Source organism: Melospiza georgiana, chromosome 2, assembly GCF_028018845.1.
Source record: "Melospiza georgiana isolate bMelGeo1 chromosome 2, bMelGeo1.pri, whole genome shotgun sequence".
Lineage (NCBI taxonomy): Eukaryota > Metazoa > Chordata > Aves > Passeriformes > Passerellidae > Melospiza > Melospiza georgiana.
Window position 1 is genome coordinate 103156680 of NC_080431.1, and position 26471 is coordinate 103183150.

Sequence of the window (26471 nt, forward strand, 5' to 3'; positions counted from 1 at the left end):
ACTAGATCCCAAAGGAAGCTGCCACCTGTCTTCCAGGGAAACTGTCTGGCCCCACTGAGGGTTCTTGAGGATAAAGGAAGACTGGGCACCCTTTTCACCTCACCAAAAGAAATGTGTGATGAATACAGAATACCTGGACCCAAAAAACAGGGCTCAGGCATTGCCCCTCACTTGCCCTGGAACTCACAGCCCTTGGGAAGAGCCAGCCTGATGGGCACAGTGCCGTGTCCCCCTATCCCCACCCCAGCCCCACTCCTGTGTCCTTGCCCAAGCCCAGCAGAGTTAATGCCTTGTTCTACACAAAAACACCTTACATCTGAGGCATTGCTTTGCATGAAAAGAACTGTTATATGCAGGGAGAAATAGTTTTTTCCTGTCAGAGGCTTATTATGGTAGCAACTAGAATAAGCAGAGGTGCAATAAAGGACTTAATAGGAAGCATGTTGAAAAGGAATGTATTTTTGTTTTATAGGCATGACCCACTGTATATATGTGTACACACACATGTGGAAATATTTTAATGCATTCTGCACTATTAATCAAATGTTTACCAAGACAAATAAATAAATGTGGAGGAAAAAGAATTCAGAAACTGAAATGTATTTGCAGGTATTTGTACAGTGTCTGCAATCTAGGCAGTAAGACAGGATTTCTTTATTTCATTATGTTGCTCTATTCCCCCTGTAGCCACTCTGATTAATGGTTTGGTCCTACCTCGAAGATCATTTCAGAATTACTTTCGGTTGATCCTTTAGCACCAAGAAGTGTCTTGAGACTGCAAACCCAAAGAGCTTCACATGAATGACACACAGTACAAAAATCTGACTGAACTGTGGGCTGAATTTATGAAAAACAATAACCAGTATTTACTGCATTAGATACTCAGACTTTTGGGTAGCAGAGGACTTACTGCTTCACTAATTTAAACTGGTTTTAGAGGCCACTGTTAAAGGACATGATAGCCCATCTTTAAAAGTCATTCACCAAGCTGATTCCCAGGCACCTCTTTGCTCTCACTAGGCAACCCAGTCTGGATACAAAAGTATTGGATACATTATCTGCTCAGATGTTCAATCTATGCCTATGAAAACAAAAAAGTGATGCATTTATTTCTAATGACAGCTTAAATTAACATGCTGTGTAAATGCACATCAAAAGGAGCACACTGAAAAATGTACAGATATATGAAGGACTTCCAGGTTCCTGTAGCATTTGTAACTTAGAAAAATCTTTAAAGAATGTGAATGCAGTCAGTTTCATGGTGAATTCATGTGCATTGCTTCAATAGCAAACACATGAACTTTTTTCTATCTTTAGAGGAAACACTGAAGAACTCGGGAAGAGCAAAAAAAAGTCGAGCACTCTTTCCCTGCTGCCAGAAGTCCAATGGAACTGAGTGTGATACACAGCATCACCACTTCCCCCTGCTGTAAAACATCATAAATCAGTTCTTCCCCTCAGAATGGCATGGGGCCAGTGTCAAAGTACAGCAAAGGGACATGACACCCAGCAGGAACAAACTCAGAGAACATGACTGGATTCCCTGATCAGAGCTGCTGAATTCCAGCCAGGATGGCTGATTTTCCCCAATTTGTCTTGCTGGCAAGAAGCAAGAAAAATTATTTTTTCCAGCAGAGAGGGGAGGAGGCCAGGAGAAGAAGCAGTGTGATAAACACCCCAGCTCAGAGCTCACAGGGAGAGCATCATGCAGTTGATATATACGTGCACAGCAACGTGGATGTGTGCCAAATGCATCCAGCTGAAGGCCCACGTGCATATCCAATTGTAGATGCAGAGAGTGCTGCACATAATCTACCAATTGCTACACATCTATAAATCTTTTCCCAAAGCCAGCACAGTTTGTAAATAAGCCAGGTGGACGTGCAAGAATACACCAGGTGTTAGCAGGAAGATAACTTTGCTTCAAATTAATGGTATTTTTAAATAGTGTCTTAAAAAAGCACTGCAACTTTTCAGTTTATAAATGGAGTATATCTGTATAATCTAAAAGGACAGACAGACATTATGCCACTTTGTATCTTTGTAATAAATCTACATGCATGGATAACTTTCTGCCCAGATTCTGCTTCCATTTTGGCCAGATACACAGCACTGTTTAAGCATGTCTGCATTTGTTTGCCACTGATTAATCAGTCAGGCATCAGTTTGCTTGAATAAATTACAATCTTCAGGCACAAATGCAAGGCATGTTTTTAACTGACTACTTTGTGAGGTGTTAGATTTCTAAGCAGTTCCTCTTTTATATTATCTTTTCTTTTCCTAACTATTGTGGAGCTACAGGTCATAGCCATGAAGAATTTCGTGCACATTTCTGCATTCCAGAAATATCACTGTACTAGTGCAAAGAATTATTTCTCTTATTATACCAAATTAATTTGTCTGCCTGGTTGAAAATAAGAGTATCTCTGTAATTTTTTTTTCAGTGCTTTTGATCTACAGAAGTTCATGTATAATCTGTATGAATTAATTTAAAAATATATCAAAATTTGGACTACTGAACAAATCAGGAGAAATTTGTTGAAAAGTCAAGAAATCATATGACTTGGTAAAACAAATAAACAAATCCCCTCAATCTTCTCCACGTGATTAGCAATGTACTTTTTCTGCTCCTTTCAATGTCTTTGAAATGGAAAATCCCAGGGAAGTAAAATATTGATAGCTATTGTGTAAGTTAATTAACAACTATGGCTAAACTTAACCTCAGTTTTCAAATTTGACAAATTAACAGTTTTAAACTCTGAGGAAGTTAATCTTTAGTCTCAAAGAGTTGTGTCCAATTCTTAGGAGGAAAGAGCCCATGTGTGACTGTCAGCTTTAGTCACTCATGGAAATGTACCTGGAGAACTGCAGACCCGAACTGCAGTGGTGCACAGTGCTGTGCAGTTCCCTGGGTGCAGTGGAAATGACAAACACTGCATTGTCACCTCCAGAAGTCATGGGGGAACAGGGTGTTGAATGAGGACTGCCACCACAGCCATCAGTGTAACAGGGCAGAAGTGACCTGGCTGTCACTGAGTTTTTATCAGCGCTCACAGAAGCAGACAGTGGGTGAGGAACATTTAGCTCTCCCAACAGTAGTGCAGGTGGGGGAAGGATGCACTTGCCAGCATTCCCATCTATCACCTTGGAAAGGGCACTTTGCAGTGGAAAGCACCAAGGACAGCCCACAGTGGGGCTGGCATTGAGACTTCCAGCATGGAAGGGGTGGGAGGATGGTGCTGCTGCCACCACTTCATCTTCACATTTATTACACAAACACACCAAGAAGTGTCAATGAAAACTGACCCACCCACCCACCCCAAACCCACACTTCCTGGATGTCTCCCACACAGCACATATCCTCTGGGTCAGACAAATCCAAGCTAGTGATTTGACTGACATTTGACTGCCCCTTGTATTCTCTTATTTCCATTTGCATCACCCAGTGAAAAAAAAAATAACCAAAAAAAAACCCCCCAAAAAAACAGATGTACAATTCCATGAGGAAAGGTGCCACTCTTCTCCTGGAGCTTATGGCAAATATTTCAGTGAGGACAATTTTACATAATTTGTATGCTTATCAAATGTATCTTTCTTTTTTCCACAGAGGGCTGGGGCATACAACAAAGAGACTGAACCCTTCTTATCTGCTTATGTTACTCTACAATGGCAGAAAAGACAAGAAATGGAAACCAGAAGAGCCACGGGGAAAGGAAGTTCAAATGTGTGCCAAAGAGAGTCACTGCACTTCAACAGAGGGCTGCTCTGCTGTGCATGCACAGCCCTGTGCATACAGCTGGAAAGACACACAGACATTTACAGTGCAAGGTGGGACATGCATGGTAGTTACCACATGCATAGTACATAACTACAAGTCGTAAGATAAAAGTTTCTCTGTTCTGGGTGTTCCACACAGTACAATCTGTGCATCCAGTATTGACCTTCTCATGAGAGGGTTCATGTGGTACTGGACCATGAAGAAGGAGTATTTCTCTTTAGAAAATATGGAAGAGTGAGTTTCAAAACCTGAAGGTTGCCACAAAAATAAACTATGCTTGTGAAGGCCTGGGGTCTATAATTCCAGTGTAAGGAATAACAACTGCTGGCTGGAATGCAGTATCACTTTGGATATGTGAATGACTCTTGCCTGGAATTGCCATATCTTTTTCTTTCTGACACTCTATCAATTAAATTGTGTGGAAGTCTACACCTGGACTTGAAAACCAAGGTGCTATATGTGTATAAACTAATCAAAATAAACAAAACAGTGAATAATGCAACTGTGTATCCTTGTTTTGAAAAGAATGACAGCTTTTTCCAGAATCATTCTGGATGTTGGTAATAGCTGTTATGTTTTGTGTTTTCTTAAAATGAGATCTACTTTTAATTGCTGAAATGTAAAAGCTTAAGATGGTGCCTTCCCCAAGAAGGTTGGGAAAATGCCATGATGAAATGGAGCATACCAAAAAAATTATAGAATTTCTCAATTTTGACTCATAAATAGCTCAAAGGAAGGTTAATATTATGGCATTTCCTGTTGATGAGAGGATGAAAGCTATAGTTATAATTTCTTAATGAAATAAGATTATGAAACACATTTGGTTGGTTTTTTTCAATACTTTCATGGGTGCCAATGGTTCATCAGTTGTTAAATGCCCAATACTGCCATCTTCTGTATCCAAGAAACAGCAAATTATGTGTTACTTTACATGTATGTTCTGCACTAGGAGCAGGGGAAGTACTACTGGTGACAACTCCTTAATTTTAAGAGAGTCTAGGTTCTGGCACATGGTTCAGTAACAGCAGAGAGGTCACGGTCTGAATATTCATTGGTCAAGTGGCAAATGTAACTGCTGACTGCAGCAGTCACATGCTTGCTTTGAATAACTTCACTGAGCTTCAGAGTAAGAAAGAGGATACTCATTATGCTGTTAATGAACAGCACAGTCAATTAGTCAGGTTTTGACAGAGCCTGCTGTGGTGTGCTTCACCATCAGCAGCTCTGGCTCTTTCTGCAGTGCACTACCCCCAGGATGTAGGAAATAAGCTCCTACGTTGTGGTTTAGAAGAATAATTTAGACCTTAATCAACAATGTACTTTATTAATGCTATGCAAAACATGCCCAAATGAAAGCTACAAGCACACTGCCTCTGAAGGGTGTAATCTATCACTCTTGTCACAGAGGAATTGATTACTGACACCTTCCATATTTCCACCCATCACACCCAGGAGGGTCTGTGTGGAATAGTTTCCTGCCATGAAATGCGTTTATAATCAGGTCAGGTACAATGCCTCAGAGATGATGATGGGAGTACATCAGCAGTGTGAGCTAAATTGATCAATGCACTGGAACTGTGGCTTCCCCCAGCTCTGAGAGGCTGTGGGGCAGGGCAGCCATGCTCACAGCAGCCAAGGGACACCCTGAAAGCTTCCCTCATGGCAGGCACTGAACACCCCGCTCCCACACACAATTCCCAACACAGCCAAGGCAGCTCCCACACAGAGCACAGGCTGTGGACAGGCAGGCACTGCCCAGTGTCACTCAGTGACTGCCATGTGCAGCAGCACCCCAGGCAAGCTCAGGCACCACTGCACGGGCACACAGGTACCCAACAGGGCTAAGGACATGGCACAGAGTCAGGAAAGGCTCAGAGAATTGGGCCTGTTCAGCCTTGAGGAGACAACCCAGAGGAGACCTCATCATCACATAGTAACATTAAAAAGGAAGTGTCAGAGGATGGGTCCAGCGAGGGACCTTATTCCCGGGGTGCCGAGCAATAGGACAAGAGACAACGGGCAGAAACTGGGCACAGCAAATTCCACCTGAACATGAGCAAGAAGTTCTTTACTGCGTGTGACCAAGCACTGGAACAGATTGCCCAGAGAAGGTGCAGAGTGTCCCTCACTGGGGATATTCAGGAACTGTCCGGACACAGCCCTGTGCCCCGCGATGGCCCTGTCTGAGCAGGGAGCTTGAAGCACATGATCCACTGTGGTCCCTTCCAACCTGAGTGGGTCAGGGATCCCGTGACAACGGAACGTTCTCTGCACTCCCTCGCTTGCGGTCCTTGGGACAGTTCGGTAAATCGGGCTCCCCAGTGCTGCCTTTCCCTGCCCTCAGTGCCGCCTTTCCCTGCCCCCCGTGCTGCCTGTCCGTGCCCCCCGGTGCCGCCTTTCCCTGCCCTCAGTGCCGCCTTTCCCTGCCCTCGGTGCCGCCCGTCCCTGCCCTCAGTGCCGGCTGTCCATGCCCTCGGTGCCGTCTTTCCGTGCCCTCAGTGCCGCCTTTCCCTGCCCTCAGTGCCGCCCGTCCCTGCCCTCAGTGCCGCCTGTCCCTGCCCTCAGTGCCGCCTGTCCCTGTCCCCTCGGTGCCGCCTTTCCCTGCCCTCAGTGCCCCCTGCCCCCGGTGCCGCCTGTCCCTGCCCTTAATGCCGCCTGTCCCTGCCCTCAGTGCCGCCTGTCCCTGTCCCCGGTGCCGCCTGTCCCTGCCCTCAGTGCCGCCTGTCCCTGCCCCCAGTGCCGCCTGTCCCTGTCCCCCGGTGCCGCCTGTCCCTGCCCTCAGTGCCGCCTGTCCCTGCCCCCAGTGCCGCCTGTCCCTGTCCCCGGTGCCGCCTGTCCCTGCCCCCCGTGCTGCCTTTCCCTGCCCTCAGTGCCGCCTGTCCCTGCCCCCCGTGCTGCCTGTCCCTGTCCCCTCGGTGCCGCCTGTCCCTGCCCTCAGTGCCGCCTGTCCCTGCCCCCAGTGCCGCCTGTCCCTGTCCCCCGGTGCCGCCTGTCCCTGCCCCCAGCCCGCACCGGCCCCGCCGCCCTCAGCCCCGGGATCTCGGCGCGCGCGCGGCCGCCGGAACCGATTGCGCGCCCTTCCGCCGAGAGGTCACGTGACGTCCCGTCGGTCCCGCAAGATGGCGGCGCCCATGTTGGTGCCCGAGCCCCCCCTGGGGAAGCCGAGGTGAGGCCGCGGCCGGGCCGGGGCTGGGACCCCTCGAGGCAAGGGGGAGGGCCCGCGGGTCCCTGCGGAGAGTCACGGCCCTGTCCTGGCCGAGACCGCCCGAGCGCCCGACGGCCGCGGCTGAGGCCGCCCCGTGGCCGGGCCCGGCAGTGGCGCAGCTCCGCGCGGCCGTGGCCCGGCGGGACGGGGGAAACTGGGCTCGGTGATTCTCGGGACGGGTGGTTCTGCGGGCGGCGAGCGGGCCCAGAGCGGCGGAGCCGCGGGCGGGGGGCGCTGCCGGTCCCGTTCCCGGCCGGATCCGGGGCGAGCGGGGCTCCGTGCCGGCCCGCCCCAGCTGCGGCGGGACAGCGACCCGCGCCCGGGAGAGCGGCGGCTCTGAGAGGTGTGCGGGACAGCGGAGGCCGCGGCGCGGGGAGGCAGCGGCATGTGCGTGCCCGGGCTGAGCCCCGGCCAGCCCCGCCGCCGAGGCCGTGGGCAGGGCAGCCGGGCTCGCCGGGGGATTGCCCGGCCGGGGTCTGCAGGCGTTTGCCCAGGCCTCGCTCCGGTGTCCTGCGGCTGGAGGCAGAGGCGAAGCCCAGCCCTGGAGCGGCTTGGGCACCGCCGCTCCTTGTTCGTCAGCCGTGTGCCCCCCTCTCCTGTGCTGGTCCGGGAGTAAGGGGAGTCCCTCCGTCCCTTCCTTCCTTGGGCTTCAAGAAAAAGAAGTTCCCAGGAACTGGGGAGGAGCTTCTCGCTTGTCAGCCCCAGGCACCTGCTGAGGGATGCGATCCATTTCAGGCAGGGACACGAGGTGAGAAGCGGCCAGGCTGACCGCGGCAGAGGCAGAGGGCCCAGGTGGTGACATTGTTGTGCGGGCAGGCGTTGCTGTCAGGACAAGCACCGCGGTGTCCCCTTGGCACGCACAGGTGTGCAGGTGGTGAGGATGTGAGCAATCCTGGACAGGACTGGAGGTGTGGGTGAAGTTCTGGCTCGCTGAGTTACACGTGTGGAATCTTTTAAAATTACACACTCCAAAAGGGGAAGGTATTAATCTCCCATCAGCATTTGGTGTGGCACAATGACCAGAGCAGAAGATGATCCCTCCTGTCTATTTCTCCATTATCACCTGGCTAGGAAGAGGAAAGATAGAAAAGAGCTTGATGTGAAAAGGCTTTTAGACATTAGAGGCATTTTAACCATAGTGAAAACGTGGTGCTGCTTGTAGGCAGCTGTTCAAAGCTGTCAGACAAGCAAGGAGGAGTCTGGCCAAGCTTCTGTAGCAGAAGAGCAGTGCTGAGCATTGTCTGTGGGGGCTGTGGAGTGTGTTTTGTTAGCTGTCCTTTGAGACTACTGTCTGTGGAAAATAACAAAGGAGAAAAGAAAGAACTTGAAATTTCATGTCCTGTAAAAGAAGGACTAGAATGTGCAGAAAGTTGTACCAAAATTGTAGGGTAGGAGATCCCCAAGTTTTTCTCCTTTATCTAGTGACCAAGTTTCAGGAGCTGAAGGAGATTTCATGGAGTTGGTGATGATGTTGAGTACTGCAGAGCTCAAAGAAGATGAGACCCCATCTCAGGTCTTTCTGCTGCTGCCCATGTGCAAGTCTGAACAGCACAGCCACAGATTTACAGATTTCATCAGATGTCACATCACATGCTGCTGTGCAGTTACTGTTTCATATAAATGCCTGTTAATTTTGCAGTTTGTGGGATTTTGTATTGCTGATGGAAATTAAGTGCATGTATACAGTAAAAATTATTTGTTTGGCTGTTTTAACATAAGGAATATTCTCTCATCCTCAGCCATCAAAAGTACAGAGCTATTCTGAAGAAGGAGAAGAGGAAAAAAAAGCGACAGGCGCTTGCCAAACTAAGGGACTCAGGTACTGAAGTGTTTGGTACTGTCAGTGGGACTAGAAATGATTGGGAATTTTTGTTTTTTTGTTTTTTTTTTTTAAGATATTTTGTGTATCTGTGTTGGCCACAGCATGCAGTTATGTAGATGTGTTGAATTGTGCTTTTTTATCAGAAGCTGCAGAAAAAGATGAATCTGTGTCTGAGGAGGAAGAAGAGGAAGTGGAAGAAGAGGAGGAAGAAGAGGAAGAAAAAAAACTTGAGGCAGAAAGGTGAGAAATCTAGAAAATGGCATATATGCAATAAACAGTTTTTAATCAATTCCATTTTAGTACTTTGAAAAGTTCAAATATATTCTGTGAAACACAGTCTTTATTGAATATGTCAGGCTACACAGTCCTTTCCTTTAAAGCCTGAATGATTCCTATGGAAATTTCTCTTTTAAATAAGATTAGGTAAGTTGCAGTTATTACTGTAGTAATAAATACAATATTGAATTGTTTTTATGACAGTTGCATCAATCATGGGTACTCCTTAAGTTGGTGGTCTGAGTGGTATCTGGTTTCTTTGGTAGACAAAAACTACATGAGCAGTGGTTGCTGAGAGAAGAGAAGGCCCAAGAAGAGTTCAAGCTAAAGAAAGAAAAAGAAGAGGCCGCAAGAAAGCGTCAAGAGGAAGAAGAGGTATAAAGATGTAAAACCTTAGAGTTGTGCTAGGCAACAAGGCAGCTGAGTGTAGTAACTTTCATTATTCTTGATGCTGGTTTGAAAGCATAGAGTCTCCACTCTTTTGTACAGAAAAGCAGAATTGAAAAGAGAAAAAAACAACAGCTCTTAAAAGGGCTTTTGTCAGATTTAGTTGCGTCTGACTAGATGAAAACTTAATTGTCAAGAAGTTGTAATGCAACATGATGCTTTTGACTTTGATTGTAAAGCATTGTTCCTTAATTTATTTTTTTTCTGTCATAAAGAGGAAGATCAAAGAAGAATGGGAAGAGCAGCAAAGAAAAGAGAGAGAAGTGGCACAGCAGAAGCAACAGGAGAAGAGAGAGAGAGAGGTGATTGCTGGTGGTGGGAGGATATGTATATTATATGTCCTGTGACATGATCAGATGCAACAGTTATGCATGTTGAAAAGGGATTTTTTTATAAACAGCAAATGCATTAGTTAACCCATTCTAAGTTCCTAAACCATTGTTCAGTGTTAAAGAGCATCCAGGGGCTCCATATACTGAAGTATAACTCCTGTTAACCCATCTGGTTGTTCACAGTATGAATTGTTTACGTCAGGTAAATACAAAGGTACTTTGCCAGTGCAGGTTCTGATAAGTGCACTTTTTGCATCATGCATTAAACATAATCCTTCCTTAATGTCCCAGTTAAACACAGTCAGTGCTGAAGAAAATGCCCAAAGAGGACATGGAACATGGAAGTTCATTGCTGCTGTTCCTTAACACAGTTCTTAATCAAAAGATGTGTTACAGCTCTTCTTTACCTGACTCTTCCAACAGGACGTATCTTTTTTCAGAGCTCCTTGGGTGGAATAAAAATGATACTGAAGATACAAATCATTGATAACATTTCTGTTAATGATACATTCATCTTCAGTTTTACAAGTTCAGTGACCTGGATGTAAGGTTTCCTGCACAGTAATTCAGTGTGAGGACATTTCACTGGGAGCTGAGTCTGATAGCCACAGCAGGAGAGCAGCCATGAGCAGACAGCTCTGGCTGTGTGCAGTTAATAGTTGGTTGTGCTACTGATGATGTAACACTTGAATGAGGGATGCCAAAGAACAGTAGTTATTGTATTTCCTGTCTTGCTTCCTCTGGTGTTCAGGTGTCCATTTCTGTCTTTGCAGAGTAGGGGAGAGAAAATTATGCTCATGTCCTTTATTTAGGGTTGAGATGCAGTTTGGAGAGAGTTGAACCATGATAACAGCAGGTTTCCAATCCTCCCCTCTATCCTTGTGTCTGGGTGTGCCCAAGCCCTCAGTGGGATAACTGGTGTCCCTGAACTAGATGGAAGCAGCTTTCTCTTTTATTTGGTAGTTGGATTCTTTGCTTTCTGTTTTTCTGGGTTATTATTTCCAGGGGTAGTGAGTTAAATTGGCTCATAGAGGGCAATGACAGGCACCCAGAGGGAAACTGATTACCCAGCTAAAAGCAGAGCCACCCATTTTAGCAGCAGAAAGTTGTTTAATTGGTTTTGCTTGTGTCTTGAAACAGCAGTTTATTCAAGTTCTAACAAGTGATACAATGAAAAAACTAATTCCCCTCCCTAAAATTAAGAAATAGATTTTCTGGTTTGATGGGTGATGGTGATTAGAGGCTTTTTTTGGAGAGGGTGAAGGATTAGTTTTGGGTTTAGTTTTTTTTTGTTTGTGTGGTTCAGGGAGTTTTGTTTCTTCTGTTTAATTTTTCTTTATTAGGGTGGGTATTATCTAATATCCTTGGTGATCAGTACCAGGTCCTCATCTTTAATTGCATTTTTTAATTTTTATTTGCTCTTTTTAAATTTAATTAATTCTCTTCCAGTCCTAGCATATTTTCTTGTCCTGATTATATTAAAATATCTTTTTTCTAGGAACTTCATAGAGCAATTTATTAGAAGCAGTGTCCAGCCAGTTTTGGAGAGTTGTATTGTTATGCTCAGCTCACTTAGAAAAATGAAGGGAAAGAATATCCTCATTGCTTTCCTGTATTTGGAAGGCTAGATATGGTTAATTTACAGTGTTTAAGTTTCTTACCAGTTACATCTCTTGCTTTAACAGAGGCTCAGTAAGCATTGCATTTTTCTGTGTATTCCATAAAATGTGTAAGTTAAAACATTTTGTGCAACTAAACAATTATGGACTTACCTGTAACCAGGCTGTGTGCTAGAGCAGGAGATTTAAGCATCAACAGTTCAATGATAGTTTTAAAAAAGAAAATTAAACTTCTCTGTTGTCTGTCATTTAGTTTAGAAGATCATCTACATGAGGGTCTTGTCTGATGTATCCTTTAACAGCTTTGTAGTACCTGAATTGCTACAGAGCCAAAGTAAATCTCCTGTTTTTAAAGCAAACCCCATCACACTTTCATTATGCATAATCACTGAGCATTGTAAATTAGGTTCTTAACTAAAGAAACCAGATGTTTTGTGTATCCTCAGGGTTTTCACTAGTCCTGTGTTTGCACCATTTATAGGCAGCTGTGCAGAGGATGCTGGATCAAGCTGAAAGCCAGGTATGCTCTGAGACTTTCTGAAAAAAGAACTGAAAAGTAATTTAATTTCCATCCAGTGTTTGCCTTCTAGCATGCTGTCCATCTGCTCTCCAGAACCTAATGGCCTGAATAAATTTAATATATAGTGGCTTGCATGAGCTGTAAACAATTATTTACTGGGTGGAACATAATTAAGCATATTTCTGGCTGGTTGGTGGCAGTGCAGTTGTGCATGCTGATGACTGTTCAGGAGGTCTGAGTCAAAATGAACCTGGAAATACTGCTGTGTGCTGTTAAAAACCACTGTGCATGATGGTTTATTTGTGAATTGTAATTCTAAATAAATCTGTCAGTCCTGGGTGGCAAGATAAACTTGTCTTTCTAAGCAGATGTCAGGCTCTAAATAAGAGGATTGAGTGGTAGAGAAGGGCACAGATCCTTAATGAAAAGAAAAAAAGGTGGGGGAGAGAGAAGCTTGACTGCTTGGATACCTGGAAGAGCATGGATCTCAAGCTGGCAGTGTGTAGAAAAGAAAACTGCAGTTTTCATGAGGCTCTTAGAGATTGCCTTAAAGAATAATTTGGATTTTTATCCCTGTCATATGGTTCAACTTGTGAAGATTCCTGCTCTGTTTAAACCACTTCATGAATCTGAAAAATAAGTTTTAACCTAGTTATCCATTGTTTATTGACTGCCATAGCTACAATGGAGTTAGGTTTGGTTCCAAATCATGTTTAAACAGCTCTTTAGGCAGGGAATCTGTTTCCTAAGATGGGTAGGAAACTGCTCTGAACTGCTGCCTGCCCAGAGCTCAAGATGCATTAGCAGTCATGTCTGCAAAGGAATAGTCAGAAATGTGGTATGTTGGAGACTGCATTAGAGTAGCGGTTCAGGGTTCATTTACTGCTGACATAACAGGGCTGTTCTGGTGATAGAAAATTATGGCTGCAAGTCATGAGCAGAATTGGTAGCTGGGTCAAATGCTGCTTGTGAGTAAAAAGAATTTTCAGTTGATTTAAAATGAGAACTTAGGCCAGTCAGCTTTATAGATTGTTTGGTTAGAATGAAAATTCCTTTTAAAATATGTGTCTTGGTTGTAGTCATGCAAGGCTTGCAACTTGGTGAGGCCATTTTGAATTAGAGAACTTTTAATGACCCAAGATGATCAGTGTGGACACTTCTACTTCCAGTGCTAACTATGAATTTCATTTTTTAAAATTCTGTCCTTTGACAAGTTACTTTTATTTTAGCCTTTTCTAGATGCACATAACAGTGATAATGATGAGCTTGCTGAGCTTTGGGCTGTTGCAGAGAAAAATAAGTAAATAGTCTTGGCTTTCTCTCTGCCAAGTTGTGGTGGTTTTGGCTGGGGTAGAGTTAATTTTTTTCATGGTGGCTAGTATGGGGCTTTGTTTTGGTGGTGGCTAGTATGGGGCTTTGTTTTGGATTTACACTTAAAATAGGGTTGAAAATGTGGAGATGTTTTTGTTATTGCTGAGCAGGGCCTACACAGACCTTTTCTTCCAAGGTCTTTTCTGCTTCTCATACTGCCACACTGGTGAAGAGGCAGAGGCTGAATGGTTGGTTGGGAGGAGGCAGCCAGACAGATGACCCCAGCTGACCAAAGGGATGTTCCAGACCATTTGACATCATGCTCAGTGTATAAAGTGGGGGAAGAAGAAAGAAGGGGGAGACATTTGGCATGATGATGTTTGTCCTCCCACATCACTGTTACATGTGGTGGGGCCTTGCTTTCCTGGAGATGGCTGAACACCCTTCTGCCCCTGGGAAGCACTGAATTAATTCCTGAGTTTGCTTTGCTTTTTTGCCTGGCTTTTGCTTTCCCTCTTAAACTGTCTTTATTTCAATGCATGAGTTTTATATCTGTTACCTTTCCATTTTTTCCCTGATCTCACTTGGTGGGGCTGTGAGCAAGTGGCTCTCTGGGGCTTGGCTGCTGGCTGGGGTTAAACCATGACACAGATGTATAAAGTGAGACCCAAAGCACAGGGCAGCTTTGAAAAACAACGCTTTAAATAGGTTCAGCTTGCCTTGTAGAAACATAGTGCTCATAACTGCATGTGAATTCAGTTGTTAAGTTTTATTTTTGACACTCCATTTCTTTACTGTTTTCTAACTTTTGTCTATTTTAATGTTTCTTCCACAGCTGGAGAATGGTGTGAGTTGGCATAACCCAGAGCCCCCAGAGAATCTGGGAACAGAGAAGGACAGAGCAAATTGCCCATTTTATATTAAAACAGGTTCCTGCCGATTTGGAGACAGGTAATCCATTGAATATTTACCAGGATAGAAGTGTGTTGGGGAGATAAACAGAGGCAACTTAATTAGGTCATAAGAAAACTGAGGAAAAATTGTTGCATAAAATACTTCTGTGTATTTGGATGTGGACTGAGAGCAGAGCATTGTCTGGCTGGAATTGAGCTGGTTATTGTTATGGCATATCACTGATGGTGCATTCTGGTTACATTGGTTTTTCTTAGCCTAGACTCCTGCACAGGTGTATTCTGACAGAATGTATATGGTCTGTTATTAGTACAGGTCTGATATGTCAGATGCTAATTTTTTATATTTTCTAATTTGCATATGTTCAGATCCCAAATGGACTAAAGAAATTAAGTTAAGGTAAATCTGCACACTTGGAAAGTTGTCAGGTAGCTTCCAGAGTTCTCACTATTTGAATGTGTGATGCATTCAGTTGTGATTGTGGTACACTGACAGGGTGCCCCTGTCTCAGGAGGGACATGTAGTAAAAGGGAAGAACAGAGAAGCTCATCAGGATGATGAGAGATGAGGAGCACCTCTGTGGAAGTGGCTGACTAGTCCAGACTCTGCTTTCAAAGAGGGAGGTGGAAGAGGACTGTGGTAAACGAACAGCAAACTCAGGAGTAGGATGGGAATGATTATTTGCAACTTAGTCAGGTGTCTCAGAATGTTTACCAGCTTTGACACAGGAAAGACTTTCTCTTGTGAAACAAATGGCAAACTTGTTCCCAGAGGATGTAGAGGGAAACAGAAGTATAAATGAGTTTATGGAGTCCATGTTCATTGGTGACCAGGAACAATGATGACCCAAATGCAGCTTCTGGTTTGAGAATCCCTGATTTTTAGTCCCTGATAAGCAGAAACAACAGCTTAGCAGGGAAGGACTCTGATATTTATTACATGAATCCTCAGCAAAAACTTACAAGGTTATTTTACTAACTTGTATCACTGAGACATGTGCAGTCTAGCTATTGTAGTTTTCTTTATCCTGGGAGTAATTTATTCCAGTGTGATGTATATTGTGGATAATTATAAGATAATTCAACTATATGGAAGCTTCAAGTTCACATCTTTTTTTTCTATCCTGAAATATGTGTTGAATTCCATAATAAAAATTTCACCAGCTATATCACTGCAGACAGCATTTTTTTCAAATGTCTTGGTCTTTGTAGTCTTTGCAGTATTTTTTTGTAGTGATCTTTAATGGAGATAACTTCCATGGATTATTTAGGGATTCCATAAAACTCAGTTTTGCTTTGAAGTTTGCATTTGAACTATGAATAACCCTTGGAAAATAAATACTGAGAAACATCATATTCTGCCCTTCCTCTTTCACCCCTATTGATCTCAGCTACCTCCCTTTAATCTTCCTTCTTTTTCTTCACATACCTGCTTCCTTCATAATCTGGTCATTTTAACATCTGGTGCTGTCTCTAAGTTGAAGGACTGGTACAGCTAGGATAGGACTGGAAGGATGGGTTGAAAGGAGTTGTGAAAAACTAAGAGCCAGTGTTATCAACAAATAACTACTGAATCTTGTCAAAGCTCACTATGTCCTGACTAAGCTGAAACTGGCTGAGTTTGCTACTACCAATTTCCCCAGTAATTCAAACCTAATATTTTGCAGTAATATTGGATTCTTGGGTCATTCATTTTCCTTGGGGTTCCTTTTTTTCTGTCATGTGAATATATAATTTTGTGTGCAGACAATATTAGGAGGGTTTCATATTTTCTGTTCTATTATTGAAATTGAACAGCAAAAGAAGGCAGCTTCTAAAATGTAAAAGAACAATAATCATGAAATTAATTGTTTCCTGGTTTAGTTTTGGGTTTGGAGATTGGATTTTTTTGTTGTTGTTTGCTTTTTGAAGTCTAAGGGGCCAACCAGAAGGTGAGAGTCCATTTCTGATTTGACTGGGTACAGAAAAACTTCCTAGCTGAAGTCTGGGTTGTAATTGTCCATTTTGAGACCTGACCTCCCTGCAGTTCTTTTGTGCTGCCCAGTGACATAAAGAGACTAGACTAGTCTGGATGTTTTTCTGGTCGTGAAAAGGAGAAAATTGTTGGAGAGTGCATGACCCAGTTGCTTGGGGATATATTGAATGGGATTCATAAAGCACAGTGAAATAAGCATGGAGAACATCTGTGTTCTTACTGAATCTAAAGATGTCTAGGGGAGAACTGTATTTCAGCATGTTAGCAAGGTAGCCTGAATATGATGGATGATGAGGGAGATCTAATACTTTTATGGCTGCCAAGAAGCTGCAGATTAAAGTATGACTGATTTAGAAGAATCTTTTTTTTTTTTTGTTTGGGTTTTGATTTTTGTAGGTTTTTTTGTTTGTGGATTTATGGTTCTGCGGGTTTTTGTTGTTGTTTTTACCTTTGTGTGTTTTGGTTTGGTTTTTTTTCTGTTGGAAGTGGAAAAATACCAGTCTTATTCAAGGGCAGGTCTAAATGTGCTGTTCTTCCCACATTCCCACCTTCCATTCCCATATGATGAAAACAACTACAGTACAAGTTTTTCAGTTTGCAAAAAGAAGAGCAGGGACTTGCTTTAAAATCTCTTTCTAGAGAGAGAGACTCCTGACAATCTTTTAAGCCCTTCAGAAAATGGGAACACATTAACCCTTGTAGCCTAAAAGAAATTACTTCCCAGCTCTCATTTTGACACTGGTATCTATAACTTTTGTAGTTCTGCCTTCCTAAGCAAGAATGTGTTTGTTAATGGCATTAAGGAACCCCTAAAGTTATGTACAAACTCACTCCAAAATATTTGGTTGAGTAATTGAAATATCTTGATCTTCCAATAATCGATTTTCGGTTATAATAACTGTAAATGAAAATGACAAATGTTTGAAGCTTCAAGAAGTGTATTTTCTGCTGGAGGTGCCAATCTTTCCACTTTCCTTTTTCACTGCACCTGTGCAGGTGTTCTCGCAAGCACAACTACCCCACGTCGAGCAAGACGCTGCTGGTGCGAGGGATGTTCATCACCTTTGGCATGGAGCAGTGCCGCAGGGACGACTATGACACAGATGCCAGTCTGGAGTACAGTGATGAGGAGACTTACCAGCAGTTCCTGGAGTTCTATGAGGATGTGCTCCCCGAATTTCAGAATGTGGGGAAGGTGGTTCAGTTCAAGGTATGTGTGGTTTACGAGCCTTGCGAGGAATTCTGTCCAGCATGCCCCAGCTAAATCCTGTGGGCACTATGCTGTGTCCTTACAACAAACTGTGCATCTCTCATGGCACCTGTAAACTTGTCACTGCTCTTACAGAGCACCATCTTACTCTGGGTGAATCTTCTCTCCCATTCATCTCAAGTGTTACAAAAGCCTGGACTTCTATGTTGCACATTACTCACGTTACTCAACAGTCCACTTATCCCATACTCCTTTCTTTTCTTATCCTGTGCAAAGTCCCAGCGGGTCCATTAAGACTGTTAGACAATATAAATATATCTGAGCTACTGTATTTGGGTCTAAGGAATGAAATAGTGGGGGTATGAAATGCATTTGGAGTGTACACCAAAACAATGTCATTTTAGGACTGGCTGAATAAAATAAAACCAGATTACAATGAACTGAAAAGATAGCAGATATTTCAGTAGGAAGAATTATAGAAAGGTAAGTTACATAAATGGTTTTGAGATTTGTCATCCATCCTTAGTTTGTGCATTTGGTTTGCTCAGTCTTTTGTACTGATTTTTTCCCATTTATAATTTGTTTCTTATGGGGACAAAGAGGGATCTCTGAATGGAGACCTCAGAGATGAATGATGTGTGCTAACAATCCCATGCCGCCCCAGAAATATGCAGCTTGGATGGTGCAATCTCCTTGTATCTGAATCTACTGCAGCATCCCTTTCTGCTTGCCATTCCTGAGTGTTTTCCTGCAGTCACCAGGAGGCATATAGTGCCCTTTCTTCTTTTGTGTTCATCTACTGACAGCTGCCTCAGGACTGAGATGGCGTTAGCATTTCAAGCAAGAGCAAAGTAGAAGGAGTGAGTTTTCAGTAGTTGTATAATGAGCTTTATAGGCAAGAAACCTTCACTTGTTTGGAGGAGTGGAGCATCCCCTCCCTATTTTGAGTCATGGAATAATAGCCAGTTATCCTCCACTAGCACACAGGATGCAGATTCATTATGGAGCATGGCTTGAAAAGCCTTATCAGCAAAATCAGGTCCTTGGCTTTGTACCATGGTTCTGTGCAGGTGTGCTAAGCTGCACCTGCTTGGGTTCCTGTCACTATTAGTGTGCCATTCCTTGGCTTCTAAGGCAATTGTACAACAGCAAGATGATTCTCATGCACATTTTCGCTACATTAGAGATGCTTCAGAAAAACATGTTGGCTGCAGGGATCTTAACTGTGAGTGAGCTGAGCCTCTGTGACCATTTAGAATCAGATTAGACACACCCCTCTGTCAGCTTACTTACTTTGCCAAGGCTTTTATTATGGCTGTTTTTTCTAGGAAGCTGCTCCAGAATCTGGAAGGTCCTGATAAAACAGTACCTTAGAACTCTAGGGTTCTTTTCCTACCCAAAAATGTCTATGGCAAAATCATTCTCACTTGTTTTTGTATTGACACTGTGTATCTCAAACACTTTGACTCCTTATCCTGTAATACTTAATTATACAAGTGCTTGTTGTTGTGGCTGAAGCCCTTTGCTGATCCAGCACACACAGAGGTATTCCCTGAGGGTCAGTCAGGGTTCAGGGATGAAAGGAGCCGCTAACTTTGTTTGCTGCAAATATTGGAAGAGGCCTGCAGGCAACAGAGGCTGGAATCACAGTTTGTCCTGAAGAACTGGGTTCCACCTGCCTGGACCTGCCTGTTGGAATCTTTTGTAACTAGCAGCAAACTTTCTCAAAGTTAATTTTTGAGAGCTTTACAGAATCACAGAATCACAGAATTTTCAAGACTGGAAGAGACCTATAAGATCATCTAGTCCAGCCGATGTTCTAACTGTTCAACTAGATCATGGCAGCAAGTGCCACATCCAGTCTTTTTTTGAATTCTTCAAGGGATGATGCCTCCACCACCTCACTGGGTAAATGATTCCAGTTTCTGACCACTCTTTCTGTGAAGTATTTCCTTCTTACTTCTAACTTACATCTACCTTGACGCAACTTGAGACTGTGTCCTCTTGTTCTATCCGTTGTCGCCCGGAGAAAGAGGCCGACCCCCAACTCACTACAGCCACCCTTCAGGAAGTTGTAGAGAGTGATGAGGTCACCCCTTAGTCTCCTTTTCTCCAGGCTGAACAACCCCAGCTCCCTCAGTCGCTCTTCGTATGGCTTGTGTTCCAAGCCCTTTATTAGTTTCGTTGCTCTCCTCTGGACACGCTCAAGTAACTCGATGTCCCTCCTAAAGTGAGGGGCCCAGGACTGGATGCAATACTCCAAGTGAGGCCTCACCAGTGCCGAGTACAGGGGAAGAATGACCTCCCTGTTCCTGCTGGTCACTCCATTTCTGATACTGGCCAGGATGGCATTGGCCCTCTTGGCTACCTGGGCACACTGCTGGCTCATATTCAATCGACTGTCAACCAGCACCCCCAGGTCCCTTTCCACCTGGGCACTATCCAGCCATTCCGTCCCCAGCTTGTATCGGTATAGGGGGTTGTTATGGCCAAAGTGCAATACTCGGCACTTGGACTTATTGAAGCTCATCCTGTTTGATTCTGTCCATATGTCCTTTGAATGCTAAATTATTACAAAAAAGGTTTTTCAGAACTGTACAGTGAAAAATGGTGTCACCAGCTTTTTGAAACCATTTTAAAGGGATGCTGTGAAGATACATTGCTCTAGAGTCTCTTACTGTAATGAATCCCTCATTTCCATGTGAGGATACTAATAATTGTTGTCAGAGCAGGATTTGGCTGTTGCACAGTAGGGTTGGCCCAGACTAGTGCAAGACAATGGAGTACAAGCTTTCCTGTGGACTAAGTGAAGCCAAGGTCTCAGAGTTAATCCAAGCATAATTTAAGCATAAGCCAGAAAGGCTTTTTTTGTTTGTTTTGGTTTTTTTTTTTTTTTAAATTAACACTTAGTGTTTTGAAAAACATCATCTCTAAGTTGATATGGGTGAACTGTCTTAAATGAGAATTGCCCATCTCAGAATGTGTGAGCTGTTGTACAGCATAAACCTTCCACTGGCCTAATTTCATGTTTCCATCCCCTCAGGTCAGTTGCAACTATGAGCCCCACCTGCGAGGAAATGTGTACGTCCAGTACCAGTCGTAAGTACTCACAGTCTTACCAAGGGTTACAGCTAAACTCCAGAGCTGAGTGATGAGTAATAGGTGTTTGTATCATGCATGCAGTGCATTCTCACACTGTAGTGGGAACCCAGAATTGCTAAGGGGTGTCTGAAATGATTGTGTGATGGTCATGCCATCTGTTGTTTTTCCTTTTTAAAGGGAGAAGGACTGTCAGGCAGCTCTGGCTCTGTTCAGTGGACGATGGTATGCAGGCAGACAGCTTCATTGTGAATTCTGTCCTGTGACGAGGTGGAAAACTGCCATATGTGGTGAGTCTTGGAAAAGAGAATATGTGTAACTGAAAGAATACTCACTCATGGAAGTGAAAAAGAGGGATTAGGCTGTAGCTTTCAGATTTGCCTAATGTTGTATTCATTTCTGTTTGGAAGACAAATGTCTTGTGCAGATCCAGGAAAGAAAGGGAGTGTAACACCATGTCACATAAGTGTCTGAATTATTCTAGTGGATTTACCATGGTCTAGGAAAAAAGTTTTGGATTCTTGCTTTTGAAATAATAATCTTAAAGTGAAACTCCAGGAATCTCTTGAGAAGCAATGGCAGTTTCTGGACTATCAACAGTTATAAGCAGTAAATATAACATGTTCTTTATTTACCTTCTTACATTAAGGTAAATAAAACTTAGTGAAATAAAAAGTTAAGTTTGTTCTAAGCTAAATCCAAATCTTCATAGCTGTTAAAAAGCTAATTCAAAGAAAAGTACACAACGAAAATTAATCTTTTGTGAGTTAAATTGATAGGTGGTCAGATGCATGTTCTTCTGTTTGGAGAAGCAAAATTCAGTTTATTTAATTTCTTCCAGTTGGTACGTAATGAAGAAAGAGATTTAATAGGTCTGGTTAAAAAAAAGCAAACCCTAATCTGTTGCAGGTTTATTTGAAAGGCAGAAGTGTCCAAGAGGGAAACACTGCAACTTTCTTCACGTATTCAAAAATCCAAACAACGAGTTTTGGGAGGCCAACAGAGACATACGTATTTCTCCTGAACGGACTCATCAGTTGTCTAAAAACTCTGAGAGGAGAAACCGCTCGAGCCACCGTGACGAGTATTACAGCCGCTCCAGGAGGAGGGGCAGCCCCAGCCCCGACCATTCCCACCGCAGGAACGGGGAATCCGAGAGGAAAAAGAGTCGCCGCAAGAACAAGAGGCGGCACCGCTCGGGGCGGTCCAGGAGCCGGGAGAGGAGGCGGTCCCACAGCAGGGGCAGGAAGCGGAGAGGCAGGAGTCGCAGCAGGAGTCGCAGCAGGAGTCACAGTCGGACACGCAGCAGGAGCAGGAGCAGGAGCTCCTCGCGATCCAGGAGCAGGGGTAAAAAGAGATCAAGCAGCAGAGGAAAAAATAGTGAAACTCCCAAAACAAAGTGAGAATTACTTTCAGAAATCACTAATTGACAAAAATAGAGCTGAAAAAGAAATCTTTCCAATAGGGTACCAGATATATATGAATTTCAAATAAAGTGTTCTTGCACATTAAAATGTTTCTTCCTAATAAAGGAACGTAGTTTACTGTGTGCGAAGCTTGAGAAAATTTAAAGTTTTCAGTCCTGTAGAAGGTGTGAATGTCAAGTACTCTAGCTACTCTGTCCCTCTGAACAGCTGCAACACCTGGATGCACACTGAGTGCAAATAGAGAAGTGAAGCCTCTTTGGTATGTGCTTATTTCTGTTATGTGTATGTTAAGTGTTTACTGTTCCTGTAAGGAGTTAGTACAGAACAGCCAGTGTGCAGTAAATTCACACCCCAGCACACTGCAGATCCAGGTCTGTGTAGATGATTGCCATTTGTATTTTTCATCTGTTTATTGGAAATTGCTTTCCAGACAAAGAAAATATAATTGTTTTATGAGTTGGAGAAAAGGGATCTCAAAGACATCCGTGTTTGATTGTACAGTACTGGTCCAGTAGGAGCTTTTTGGTCACGAGTGTTGGATTTTTCTCAGCCCTGACTGAGCTGCTGAGCTGATGGCTTGTAGGGATTGCAGTAGACTAAAACCAAGCAGAAAGTACACAGAGAAACAATCAGTTTATTCAGTACCTTAATCCCCAAGTAAGACTGGAGACCATGCAGCTGTAATCCTTGAGTGAGGTTAGAACTGCTTTGCATACCTCTTGGTTGCTCACCATTTGTAGGTGAAAAGGACCTGCCTAACTTGTGCTGGAGGGGTGCAAAGTGTCCATCAGGGAACCAAAGATGTGACTGTGAAGGCTCAGTCAAGATGGCTGCAGAGTGGCTGAAGAAACTGAAGGGTTTATACATGAAAGACTATTTCATGGTTTTGGGAGAGGAGGACTTGACTTAGAGCCTTTTGAGGTTTATTTTACCAATAGTTTAAGGCACCCTACTGCCTTGCTTTCCCACAGCCAAGGTGAAGAGTAGGGTACATAAAAATGAAATTATTGGGACAAAACCTCCTTGAAATGATAGCTATATTAGCAAAGTACCTGCAGTTAGAGAAATCCTTACCAATATTTTTTTCACTTTTATTTAAAAGATTTGTACTGTTAGATGTACTGTATTTCACATGGTTTACCTTCAGGTTTTAACTTGGGCACCTCAGTGTCCTCAGACGCTTAGAGAGAGCTTGTAGCACCAAAGGTGCAGGTGCTGTAATGGTCTGTAGAGACACCTCCCTGTCTTTAGCCTCCCCAAAGAACTGGGCTCCTGCCTTCAGAGAGCCAATCACACCCCAAGGGTTAGAAGCCTAAAGCAGGCATGAAGTGCTCCCAAATAGGAATTCATTAGAATTCCCAGCAGTGTAACATAAACTCCCCTAGAAAATCTAGGTATCTGAACTTTACCAACAGCATTCCTCTCATCAAGAATGTTTTTCCCCAGGATAGTTACGATCAAGTGAACATTGCTTCTGGATGTGATATATATATTTTTGCTTTTCTAAATGCATAGTGCACCTAGCATGCTGATTATATATTTTTCCTTCTTTCTTCATGTGTAACTTGTCCAGTATGGAGTAATACAACAAAAGTGATGTTCAGTTCAAACCCACCTTCCATGATATATTGTCATAACTGTAGGCAGAGCTGTAGCTTAGTTAATTTGATTAAATGTTTTAGTTATTAACAGATGTAGGAATTGTAATTAGCATAACTTTTGAAATAATAACTTTTTTAAAAGGCATATTTCAAAGGATAGACAGCACAGAGTTTTTAATTCCATTTGAGAAATTTGTTACTGCCAGTTTCTTGTAACGTACCTTTTTCTCATCACTCCTTAGAGACAAATTTTCCCTGAGGTTTCTACTTTTTTATAGCTGCTCAGTTGTCTCACTGGGTCACTTGCACTGCATGTGCAAACTCTGGTTCAGCTGGCCACCACAGGCTGTTCCACCCTCCATTCCCTGGGCTGCCCTGCTTCCCAGAGCTCTCAGGTGGGAGAGCTGGCTTGTGCCCCCGCTGTGTCCCCCGTGTCACACGGACAGATGTCACAGAGCATCAGCCCAGCAAAATCAGCTGTGCAGCTCAAGGAAATGTGGTGGGAACCTGTGACCAGTCAGGTGAAATAAGCAAACCAAGTCTCCATGGGATTAGAAATTAAGTGCCCAGTAATAACCATGTGAGAATTCCACGGGTGATTAGGCTCCTTGTCCCCACAGTTTTGCAACAGGATTTGAGAAGCTAAGTGGCTGTATTAAAAAAAAAAAAAATACACAAAAAAACCAAACTTGCTCAGAAATGCATGTAAAAATTTAAATATACTTTATTTCTGCTACTACAATGGCTGAAGCTTCAGCTTGTTTTTCTTGAGGTCTGGACCCAAACATGCTGGCTGTACCTGTACAGTGTAGGACTGGTAGCTGTGATTGCCCTGCACTTTCACACACCGTCTGTCTATTACACAGAATTTGAGTGCTGTAGATCTGACATTTAGCTTGCATTTGTTAGCATGAAACCTGGGATTCCACCAGTTTTCTAACTTTGGAGTTTGTATTTTTCAGTATTGTTTCTCTGCTTCATAATCTTAAGTAGTGTTATATGCATGGTTTTGTGTTTTCCTTATTATTTGAGTGAGCTGCTTTATTCTGGAGAGACAGACTAGAAGTTTTTTAATGTTAAGCTTAATTTTTTTCTTTCCCCAAGGGAAAAAGCCCAGAAGAACATGGAAAGGATTTAAATTTGTAAATTCCCATTGCGTGTTATTGCGCATATTCCACAGAAAAGGACCTTATAAAGTGAATTAATACGGGCCAAGTTTTGTTTTGTCTTCAACTGCTATTTAAAAGTAGCAGTATTTCAAAATACTTATTTTTCAGTTGTGAATTCTGCAGGGATCATGGAGGTGCTTTGGAGTAATTCTGGCATTTACACAGAGGTTCAGGGTGACGGTGCCAGGGCCTGCCAGCTGCCCTGCTTCAGTCAGGATGGGGAGCAGGTGCTGCCCTGCCCTTCAGTGGAGGAGGAACAGCCCAGGCAGGCAGCAGCACAGGGGAGCCCCTGTAGGCCTGGGCACTGTTGCTGTCCAGCAGAATTAAGGCATCAGGGAGCTGGGCTTGCCCCCTCAGACAGAGAGCCTTCCCTCCAACTGTAGCTGGGGGCCACTTCTGTGGGATTTCATTCCCTGTCTGCCTGTCCAGAGCAGCAAACCACCATCAGGGGTTGAGGAGGGTGGCATGTGTCTGTGTGTTGAATGCAAGGCATTTCTTGTGGACACCCAGCAAGGCCTTCCCTCTCTGGCCCCAGCCCTTGTGTATAGGGCACATTGTCCAAAATGCATCCCAAGTGACTCCTCTCCCACTTTTATGCCCTGTGATGGCAGCATGGCTGTTCTGCATCCAGTTTTGCATTAGCACGTTCAGTGTACTGAAAATGCCCTCTGGTTTACCAGTGACATTCCTGTGTGCTAAATAACTTGGTTTTTTTCTAAAGACATGCAAGAGCCTGCTAAAAGATGCTATTGCTTCCTGTCCTGGATCAGCACTTCTTACAAAACATGAAAGACGGAAGTTTATGATAGTTAATAACCTAAAAGCCTAATTTACTTTTTACATCATCCAAAGAGTGCAGCTCATTTTGCTTTCACTGTAAGCTTGTAATTAAAATGAACTTCATTTATTCCACATACACTCCTGCTCAGCACTGACGTATCAGGTGAATTGGTATCTATGGCTGAAAACCAAAACTGATGTGGCATGGACAGGTAATGCTTTGTTGAGCTGTGGGACAGACTGCAAAGCAAGCTGGACAACTGTAACCCAGTACACGGGAACTCAACAGAGGCAGCCACAGGGTGAGCATCACTGTGGCCTCATTACCCCAAAAGGAACAGCACATGTTCAGGAAGGCCTCATCAAGTAAAAGACTTAAGTCAGTGAAGTTGAAGACATTTAAGACAACAATCAACTTGCCTGAACAATCCAGAAATTCCTACTTCTTCTTTAGCTCTTCCCAGCCCTTCTGCACAAGACAGGAAATTCAAAACCTGGAATTTCATTTCAGATTAATTTCAGAAATGCCCGAAGATGTTAATTTTTCCTCATGCTTTTGCTGATAACATCAAGCAGTTCAGTTCTTTTAGAAAGGTGGAGAACAGATTCATGTGACGTATTTTTGGTCAAGACCAGGATTGTAAACATTGCATTGACTTGTTCAGAATTCTATGAAAAGAACTGAATATTCAGTCTCTATTATCCAGAAATCTCTCTCAACATGTGGTTTAATTTTCAAATGAAGTGGTACTACCCCATCAATTTAATATCCACTTAAATAAATTTTATGTTTAATGTGGCAAGCTTTCCAAAAACTTGCTAATTTATTGCTTTCTCTACAATATAAATGGATGTAAATAACTAAACTTGGACACAGTATCCTCAACATTTTTTAATGAAGTGCTCAAGAACAGGTTAAGCACTGTAATAAAATTTCCCTTTTTTTTAAGCCAGCACTGAGTGGCCTCTTCTTTCCTCTGTGAATACAG

General features: G+C 43.4%; 1 protein-coding gene across 1 annotated transcript; it reads left to right on the forward strand.

Annotated features, from left to right (window-relative positions):
* Positions 1 to 6876: 6876 nt before the first annotated feature.
* ZRSR2 (zinc finger CCCH-type, RNA binding motif and serine/arginine rich 2) lies at positions 6877 to 26435 on the forward strand. Its single transcript, XM_058019164.1, has 11 exons — positions 6877 to 6944; positions 8723 to 8802; positions 8949 to 9045; positions 9348 to 9456; positions 9744 to 9830; positions 11961 to 11999; positions 14146 to 14261; positions 17193 to 17406; positions 20450 to 20505; positions 20686 to 20795; positions 21415 to 26435. The coding sequence occupies exons 1-11, from the start codon at positions 6898 to 6900 to the stop codon at positions 21906 to 21908; spliced, it is 1449 nt and encodes a 482-aa protein (XP_057875147.1). The 5' UTR covers positions 6877 to 6897; the 3' UTR covers positions 21909 to 26435.
* The last annotated feature ends 36 nt before the right edge of the window (positions 26436 to 26471 follow it).